General features: G+C 42.1%; 1 protein-coding gene across 2 annotated transcripts in view; it reads left to right on the top strand.

Annotated features, from left to right (window-relative positions):
- The first annotated feature begins 273 nt into the window (after positions 1-273).
- LOC141182801 (uncharacterized) overlaps positions 274-10,416 on the top strand; it is a 228,216-nt gene continuing 218,073 nt past the window's right edge. The window contains exons 1-2 of one of the 2 annotated variants that reach the window (XM_073660917.1): positions 9,934-10,167; positions 10,251-10,374. In XM_073660917.1, the coding sequence (XP_073517018.1) occupies positions 9,946-10,167; positions 10,251-10,374 (346 nt within the window). In that variant the 5' untranslated portion in view covers positions 9,934-9,945. Of the gene's footprint in view, positions 335-9,933; positions 10,168-10,250; positions 10,375-10,416 lie in introns of those variants that run through there. The other variant, XM_073660919.1, reaches the window with a different exon arrangement.

Raw genomic sequence — 10,416 nt, forward strand, 5'->3', positions numbered from 1 at the left:
CACACGCGGCTCCGCTCCGTACGCCACGTACACATGCGGCTCCGCTCCGTACGCCTCGTACACACGCGGCTCCGCTCCGTACGCCTCGTACACACGCGGCTCCGCTCCGTACGCCTCGTACACACGCGGCTCTGCTACATCCACACTGTAAACCCCTCCTGACACCACACATAAACTTCAGCTCATCCAGCACCATGACAACCAGTACAGCAGAGTCCTGCATCCACTGAGGCCCCTGATCATGTGACCCCTGACTCCTCCCCTCCTGTGACCTCATCACAGCTCCTGGGCGCACAGAGCAGCCATATATGTGGTGGCGGCTCTGCAGGTGGAGGTATGTGGAGACCCCCATTACTGGGCGCAGGGGGCATTAACCCCTTCAGCACCGAGACTCTTTTGGGGTCTCTGTGTGGTGTGAACAGTGAGGTAACAGCTGTGGACAGAATGCGGCTTAGCTGGCTCCCGTCCACATTAGATCCATTCAGACGACTGCAGGATGAAGGACAGAAGCCCAGAGAAGTCCTCACACAACGCCATTATTCCTCTCCTAGTTCCAGCACAGTAATGTAGATACTTGTGATGAGCGAGCGTGCTTGCCAATGCTCAGTACTTGTCGGAGTATCGCGGGTGCTCGAGTCCCCGCCCAGCATGTTTGCGGCTGTTAGACAGTCAATAAACATGCAGGGATTGCGTACACAGTAATGCTGTAGCCATGTTGGCTACTGGCATTACTGTGACTGGCCAGCCGCATCGTGTTATTGGGTTTATGTAAGACCCGGTGATGCGATGCTCGGCACACTGTCCTCAGGAAGCAGTTCAGGAAGAGTTGTTATAGGAGGGAGAGCTTAGATTAATGTCGCCCCCCCACCCCTAAATATTATAAAGCTGCACCCCTAGTGCCTTTCATGTGGCACTAAAGGGCGTATTTAATCTTTTTAAAACATATTAAATAATTAATTATGAAAAAATGATGTGGGGTCCCCCCTATTTTTGATATTTAGCCAAGGTACATCAGACACCTGGGGGATGATATTATCTGGCTGGGAAGGTCCTTGGATATTGGCCCCTTCCCAGCATAAAAATACCAGCCCGCCGCCGCCCCCGACTTGGCGCATCACAATAGATGTGCCAACTCTGGCACTTGGCCTGGCTCTTCCCAATTGCCCTGATGCATTAGCAAATGGGGTAATATAATTTGGAGTTGATGTCAGCAGTGTATTGTAAGCTGACATCAAGCTTAGGGGTTAGCATTGGAGAGGCTTCTATTAGACACCCCATTATTAACCCAGTAAGTTAAAAGAAAAAAATACACACAAAAATTTTATTAAAAAAAAAAAACTCCCTCACTCCCAATTCACCAATTAGTTTTAGTAAATTTTAATTTACTAATTAAAAAAAAAGAAGCCATGCTGGTCCGAAGAAGTCCAAGCATTCTGAAGTAGGCCACAAATAGCAACCTGAAAAACCTAAAAAGAGAGAATTAAATGAATTCAGACAAGAGACAGTCCCTCGTTCACCAATTTATTAGCCCGCAGCTCTGACGTAGTCCATTTATTTCCTAAGACGTGTATGGAGCCTTGTTCTGAGAAAGAAGCTTCATAGGTCACTCCCGGTTAGGCTGCCACCTGGGGATCAGAGATGCGTCCAGGCGTCTTCTCCATGCTGTTCCTGTCCATTTGAGCGCTGTTTCCATCCAGTTCAGCAATTTTCCTGCCCCCGAGCCCTCCTGGGAGGAACTTCTGGAAAAATGGCTGAGTTTCTCATTCACTTTCATTATACTTGGTACTCGACTCAAACCTGTCCAAGCATCCGACCTACTGGATTCAAGTAACGAGCGCCCAAGCATTTTATTAGATACAATTGATGACACTTCAGGGAATTTGCATGAATATATGAAAAATACTTGCTGCATATTCTGCTTTCAGGACCTCCTGTAAGTCCTATTAAACAATCCAGGAGAAAATCATGTCAAATCTGTGACCTGCGATCCATCAGCTGTCAAATGTCAGAACCAATACACATACATTACATATAAATATTAAATGACACAAGAAAAAAGGGAATGAAACAAACAACCATCGCCGTCCATTAACTTACAGGATTCTAACCTGTTAATACTAGAAATATATTGCACAGGAGATATCGCAGCCGATTCCCACAAGAATAATCCTGGAAACACAGAGTTAGAGATGATTATTTCTCTGAAGTTTCTATAGGACTTAATACATTTCTGATTCCGGAGAGTAAGATAAATACTTCAGAAAACAGAAGAATAAAGTTCAGAGAGGAAGCTTCATAGAAAGACACTGAAGTTACAGACGTCATTTAACCCTTTGGGAGAAAGTGATTCCAGGGAGTAAATTCAGAACACGTCTCTGTAGAAGTTTACTGCGTTGTGATTGTGAATCTGCTGCGGTCGCCTCTTCTAACACCGACCATCGGAGATCAGAACTTTTATCACCATCTCCGAGAAATGTCTGGCCACGGTGGTCTCACCAAACTTCTGCTCTTCTTCATTCTTTTTCTTGCAGGGGCCGCAGTGGATTTCATCCTAGACTCATAGAGCCGAGTAGAGGAGCGATGTTCCTTCAGTCTGATTGTAACTGATCATGACGCTTGTCCAACGTCCATTTTACCGAGTAAATCACCAGAATTGTAGCAGGTGAAGTAAACAGCAATATCCACTGGTGTCCCTTCACCCCAAAGCCTGTTTTCACCTTCCTGACCAGGTCAATTTTTTTAATTCTGATCAGTGGCAATTTATGAGGTAATAACTCTGGAACGCTTCAACGGATCCCCCTGATTCTGAAACTGTTTTTTCATTATATATTTTACTTTATGATAGTGGTAAAATTTCTTTGATATGACTTGCGTTTATTTGTGAAATTGGTGAAAATGTAGCAATTTTCAAACTTTTAATATGTATGCCCTTAACCCCTTCCTGACATGCGCCATATACATACTTCTCTGCGGGAATTGCGTTCCCGCAAAGAGCAGTATATGTTCGGCGCAGTGATTGTGTGGGCTCACTCTGGGCGCCACCGCAATCGCATGCATGTGTCAGCTCTGTGTGAGAGCTGACAACCCGCAGCACCACTCATGATCGGTGCTAGCACCGATCGCGGGCGTTTAACCCCTGTGATGACGCTGTCAATAGTGACAGCGACATCGCAGGGCATCGCAGACTAAGTGGGCTCCCTCTGTGATTCCATCTGCACAACTCGATGCGTTTGTGAAAGGGGTCACTTATGGGGGCTCGGCTATTCTGGTACCTCAGGTGCTCTACCAATGTGACAAAGCACCCTCAAACCAGTCCAAATATGGCATTTCTGCCCTTCTGAGATTTGCACTATGCCTCAGAAGTAGTTTTCAACCACATATGGAATATCTGTGTACTCAGGAGAAATTGAGCAACAAATTTTGGGGTCCATTTTCTCCTGTTACCCTTGTGAAAATGTAAAATTTGGGACTAAAAAATATTCTTGTGGGAAAAATGTGATTTTTTTTTTTTTTTTCTGTGAAGCACCTGGTGTTTCAAGGTGCTCTCCACACATCTAGATAAGTCAGGGAACTTATCTAGATGTGTGGTGAGCGCCTTGAACCCCCAGGTGCTTTACAGAAGTATATAACATTGAGCCATGAAAATAAATAAATCACATTTTTCCACACAAATTTTTTTTTTAGCTTTGCATTTTCACTAAAGTAACAGAAGAATTTGCATCATACAATATGTTGTGCAATTTCTCCTGAGTTTTTTGTTAGGAAGTTATAAGGGTTAAAAGTTGACCCGCGATTTCTCACTTTAAAACAAAATTTACAAAACCATTTTTTTAGGGTCCACATCACATTTGAAGTGACTTTGAGGGATCTGTATGACAGAAAATACCCAAAAGTGACACCATTCTAAAAACTGCACCCCTCAAGGTGTTCCAAACCACATTCAAGAAATGTATTAACCCTTGAGGTTTCTTCATGGGAATTAATGGAATGTGGAAGGAAAACATAACCATTTAGCTTTTTTTTCACACAAATTTTTATTTAGACCCATTTTTTTTTTACTTTCAGAAGGGTAACTGGAGAAAATGGACCCCAATTTTTTTTTGTGCAATTTCTCCTGAGTAAGCTGAGATCCCATATGTGGGGGAATACCACTGTTTGGGCACGGAAAGGAAGGAGCGACATTTCACTTTTTGAATGTAGAATTTGCTTGAATAATTAGCGGACATCATGTCGTGTTTGGAAAGCCCCTGATGTGCCTAAACAGTGGAAATCCCCACAAATGGCACCATTCTGGAAACTAGACCTCTCATGGAACTTGTATAGATGTGTGGTAAGCAACTTGAATCCTCAGGTGCTTCACAGATGTCAGCCATGAAGATAAAAAAATACATTTTTCCCACAAAAATATTTTTTAGCCACAAATTTTGCATTTTCACAAGGGTAACAGGAGAAATTGAACCATAAAATTTGTTGTGCAATTTCTCCTGAGTACACATATCCCAAATATGTGGAGGAAACTACTGTTTGGGCACATGGCAGAGCTTGGAAGAGAAGGAGTGGCATTTGACTTTTTGAATGCAAAATTTGCTGGAATAATTAGCGGACGCCATGTCGTGTTTGGAGAGCCCCTGATGTGCTTAAACAGTGGAAACCCCCCACAAGTGACACCATTTTGGAAATTGCATGTCACATGCAGCATTGACTGAATGTCTGGGTAGAGAGACTGATACCCTCTCCAGGTCCACTAATGAACCCTGGTGACTACCAGGGAGAAATGCGTTGACACATCACATGACATAAGGGACCACCAATGATAAGTGTTATTCCCTATTTATTTATACTATATCAGACTGTTGATGCATCTGGGACATGATATAAGGTACTATTTATGATAAGTGCTAGTCCCTGTGTATCTTCTATTTATCTACATGATATCAGACTGCTGAACGCACTTAGGGCTTGTTATTCCTTTTGCTTACGTGTGTAAGGCTAGGTGCCCACGATGCTGAAATGCTGCATATTTTTTCCGCTTCTCACTGGCAGGAAAAACGCATGCAGTTTTAAAATGCGTTTTTCCCGCCAGGTAGAAGTGTTTGTCAAGCGTTTTTGCATGCATTTCTGCATGCGGGTTATCAAGCGCTTTTCCAAGCGATTTTAGCATCACTTGGAAAAGTGCTTGACAACTTGGTCACACTATATAAATCTATGCAACCGGCATGGATTTATATAGTGTGACCAAGTAATAGTTAAAAAAAAGGATAAGAATGGTAAAAAAAAAAAAATAAAGATTATATTTACCTTCTGATGTCCTCCCGGTGTTTTCTCCGCTGCGTCTGGAGTCTTGGGCGGCTTGCGGTGGTGTGAAAGACCTGCAGTGACGTCATTGAGTCATGTAACAGGTCACATGACTCAATAACGTCATGGCAGGTCCTTCACAACATCGCGACCCATACAGCAGACCAGATGGAGGGGAGAAAACACCAGGCGACATCGAAAGGGAAGTATAATTTTATTTTTTATTTTAAATTCTTTTTTTAACAGGTTCTATGGTACCCAGGTCTAGATGAGAGTCTCCTCTTCTCCAGACTTGAGTTCCATCCCCACATTGAACCGTATGATATCCGCATGTACAGATGCAGTGATGCGAATGTCACGCGGTCCAATGCAAGTCAATGGCGGCGATTACGCTGCGTGTCCGCAAAATTAATGGACATGCTGCGTATTTTTCCGCAATGATAATCCACAGCGGAAATTTCCGCAACATGTGCACAGCACATGTGGATTATCATTGGGGACCATGGAGCACGTATTACCAAGCGTTTTTTAAGCGTTTTCGCTGCGGAAATTCCGCGGCAAAAACGCTTGAAAAACGCATAGTGGGCACGCAGCCTAACAGCCCTTATAACATTCTTGCTCTGATGACTCAGAACGACTTGAAGCAATGTTGCATATGTGGTACCAGTTTGTGGGCATTGCCTCTGGGAATTTGTTTGATACATAGCAGAGTCAGCTAGACCAGCTGTTGTTATTAACTATATGCTGGAATATGACACTTGATTATTGTATTTTACATATGAATATACCAATCCAACTATTTTGAGACAAATTTTGCCTTCTAAAACTTCCCAGTGCCGTTATATTTGCTACAACATACAGACTTGTTTTTTTAAGTGAATATTTGCAATGAATTGTCTGCTTCTTAATCTTTACGTTCACTTTCTTCTATCTTTTTTCACAATTGTGGTTTCTTACTTATGAAGATAGTGATTTTCTAGGGACATCAGGGACACCTATGTGGAGCAGGGGTGCCACGGAACAAAAATTAGAGTGCCAACCTCCGCTGTCAGGAAGGGAGAAAAATTAGGGAAAAAATAGGGACAGGAATAGCCCGTAATCTCTCCTGGCTGGTTTGTGATTTACCACTGTTATTCCTTGTGTATGGGTTGTTGATGTGGGGATTGTTGAGTCCTTTTTAGAATATTTAATTAAAAGTTACATTTTAGGGGTCTAATATCTTTTTTTGTTTTTTTTGTGCATAATTAGGACTACATTTTTTGTATAGGTGTTTAACGGAAACTAGATGCCTCAGGGAATTTATCTAGATGTGTAGTAAGCACCTTGAAGCCCCAGGTGCTTCACAGAAGTTCAGAACGTTGAGCTGTAAAAAAAAAAAAAAAAAAATCACATTTCTCCAGCAAAAATGTTTTTTTAGACACAAATTTTGCATTTTCACAAGGGTAACAAGTGAAAATGGACCCCAAAATTTGTTGTGCAATTTTTCCTGAGTACGCAGATGCCCCATATGTGGGTGAAAACTACTATTTGGGTGCACGGCAGGGCTCAGGAAGGAGTGACGTTTTGGAGTGCAGATTTTGATGGAATGGTCTACAGGTGTCATGTCGCTTTTGGAAAGCCCCTGATGTGCCTAAACAGTGGAAAAAAACAACAAGTGACCCCATTTGGAAACTAGACCCCTCAAGGAATTTATCTAGATGTGTGGTGAGCACCTTGAACCCACAGGCGCTTCACAGAATTTTACCACGTTGATCTGTGAAAAAGAAAAAAAAAATTTCCACAAAAATGTTGTTTTAGCCCCAAATCTTTTTTATTTTCACAAAGATAGCAGAAGAAAAAGGACCCCAAAAATTTATTGTGAAATTTCTCCTGAGTACGCCGACACCCCATATGCGGTCGAAAACTATTTTTGATGCACAGGGGAAAGCTCAGAAGGGAAGAAGCACCATACTGGAGTTCAGATTTGGCTGGCCTGGTTTGAGGGTGCCATGTCACTGGTATAACCCCTGAGGTGCCAGATCAGCAGAACCCCCCCATACGTGACCCCATTTTACAAACTACACCTCTCAATGAATACATCTAAAGATGCAGTGATCATATTGACACCACAGGTGTGTCACAGCATTTATACCATTAGGCAGTAAAGAAAAAATAATTTAACTTTTTACCACCAAAATTTTGTTTTAGCCCCAGATTTTACATTTTCACACTGGTAAATGGGTTAAAATGTCACCAAAATGTATCTTACAGTTTCGGCAGAATGTAGAAATACCCCATATGTGGCTGTACAGTACTGCTTAGCCACACGGTGAGACTTGGGAGGGACGGAGCGCTATTTGCCTCCTGGAGTGCATATTTTCTTAGAATAGTTTGCAGACTCCATATACAGAGCCTCTAAGTGCTAGAAGAGCATAATTCCCCTTCAAATTACCCCATTTTAGAATTTATACCCCTTTGGGAACTTATCTACAGGTGTAATGATGATTTTGACTCCATGGGTGTTTTCCAGAAACAAGCAGCAGTGGATGTTGCTGAGTGAAAATTGCACACTGCCGTTGTAGTGACTATTACCTTGCAGTGACCAGTACGTTATGTCCAGCTCATGCTTCTGGAGACATGCACCTGTAAGTTAGGCTGACCCGCATTGCTACAGAAATGCCTAACATGTGGACTCTAAATGTGGTTTAGACACACTGGAGTTCAGAAAGGATGAGGACATTTTTGCATTTGTATTTGGGAACTTTGAATTCCCTGGATTTCTTTTGGAGGGGTGAGGAGCCATGGTGCTTTTCCAGAGACTTTTTGCTATTAGTAACGTTGAAGCCCCTATATTTCTAATAACAATGACGGATCTGAGTGGAAACCCCAGTGTATGTGCTCAGCACAGAGCATAGGATAAATGTGAACTGCTTTTTTTTGTTGAAAAAATTAGTTATTGTATTGCCATATTCTGAGAGCTATAATTATTTTGAGAGCTATAATTTCTCCATATTTCAGCCGACAGCGTCATTTGAGGGCTTGTTTTTTATGGGGCGAGTTGACATTTGTGTTGGTACCATTTTTAGGCACATGACCCTCTTTGATTGCTTTCTAGATAGAATGAACAAAAACCAGCAATTCAGGAATTGTGTTTTTGTTTTTTTTTTATGCCGTTTTGCGTGTAGTAAGATAGATAAGGCAGCTTTATTCATGCGGTCATTACGATTACAGCGATACCACCTTATATCTTTTTTTTATGTTTTGGCTCTTTTACACAATAAAAACTATTTTATATAAAAAATAATTATTTTTGCATTGCTTTATTCTGAGAGTTGTAACTTTTTTATTTTTCCGCTAATGAACCTGTATGGAATCTTGTTTTTTTGCGGGATAAGATGACCTTTTCAGTGGTACCATTTTTATTTTACATCTTTATTATTGCGTTTTATTGAACTTTTTGCTCGACAATATGATGAAGCATAACTTTTTGCCTTGTTTTTTATTTATTTATTTTTATTTTTATAGTGTTCACTGAAGGGATTAACTGGTTGAACAGTTTTATAAGATGGGTCGTTCCAGACGCGCCAAAACCAAATAAGTGTATTTATTTTTTTATTTTTTTTACATAAATAAATGTATTTATTGGATTAATATTTTTTCTTTTTTTTGTTCGTTGTTTTGTGATTTCTTTTTCTATTTTTATAATTTTTATTAACTTTTTTTTCTACATTGTTCCAGGATGGGGAATCAATTTCAAAGTGACAGATTGCTGATCTAATAGTCTGCAATGCATCTGCACTACAGAGCATTAGATTAGCATCTGACAGGTGCTGAGAGGCCACTTTCCCTGAAGACCCTAAAGGATCCCACGGCCATCTTGTGACGGGTGTCATCATGGAGACCATCAGCACAACATGATCGCATCGCATTGTGCTGATGGAAGCACAGAGGGAGCCCACTCCATTTGCAATGCCCTGCAATGTCACTGTCACTATGGACAGTAGCATCACAGGGGTTAAATGCCCGCGGTTGGTGCTAGCATCAATCGTAGGCATTGCTGCGTGGTGTCAGCTCTCACATAGAGCTGACACCCACATGTGATCGCGGCGGCGCACAGCGTGAGCCTGTGTGATCACTGTGCCGTATATATACTGCTCTTTGTGGGAATGCAGCTCCCGCAGAGCAGTATATATACGGCGCATGTCGGGAAGGGGTTAATAATCCTCAAACAATTCGGGCATGACAAACACTGAAAAATGCATGAAGGAGATGTCTTAGTCAGCAATTCAACTTTTGTTCCAGTCCATACAAGAGTTGAGAATACAACATCTACACGTTCTATCACCTGATATATTTCCCTTATTGTCTCCAGTAATTGTATTATTACACAGGATTTTTATGATGTTACATCGGCTCATCATCTTCTCATTCAGGTCTCTACAATATCGGATCCCCTCAGTGGACATCGTCTATCTAAAGAGAATTTTCTAGATTTACCCATCAAAGATGGATATGGACAGAGACAAGATGGTGGAGAGGATATTACACCTCACCCTAGAGATCCTCTTCCGGCTTACTGGAGAGGTGAGAGGTTCTGATGACGTCACATTACATCATTCTTATCTATGGGAATAACAGATGGACAGAACTGGAGAGGTGAGGACTCTGGAAATGTCTGCAGTGAGATTTATGAATGTGTCTCTCCATAACCAGGATTACACAGTAGTGAAGAAGACCTCTAGTGAGCGCTGTCAGGACCCTGTGTCTGAGGGATGGGGAAGAACCCTGAGCCCAATCACAGGGCCCCCACCTCACCCCCTGATATATGAGGACATCAATGTCCAGAAGATCCTAGAACTCACCTACAAGATGATTGAGCTGCTGACTGGAGAGGTGACACTGCTGGGAATGCTGGGACATTATACAGTAACGCTATGAAGGGATCGGGGGGATGACGGTATCATTGTATGTGTCAGGTTTCTTTAAGGTGTCAGAATGTCGCTGTCTATTTCTCCATGGAGGAGTGGGAGTATTTAGAAGGACACAAAGATGTGTACAAGGACGTCATTATGGAGGTTCCCCAGCCCCTCACATCACCAGGTAATAGACCAAACTAAATACACACGGCCTATAATTATCTGT

Source organism: Phyllobates terribilis, unplaced genomic scaffold (assembly GCF_046119375.1).
Source record: "Phyllobates terribilis strain yellow unplaced genomic scaffold, ASM4611937v1 Scaffold_36__1_contigs__length_13169755, whole genome shotgun sequence".
In the NCBI taxonomy this organism is placed as follows: Eukaryota; Metazoa; Chordata; class Amphibia; order Anura; family Dendrobatidae; genus Phyllobates; species Phyllobates terribilis.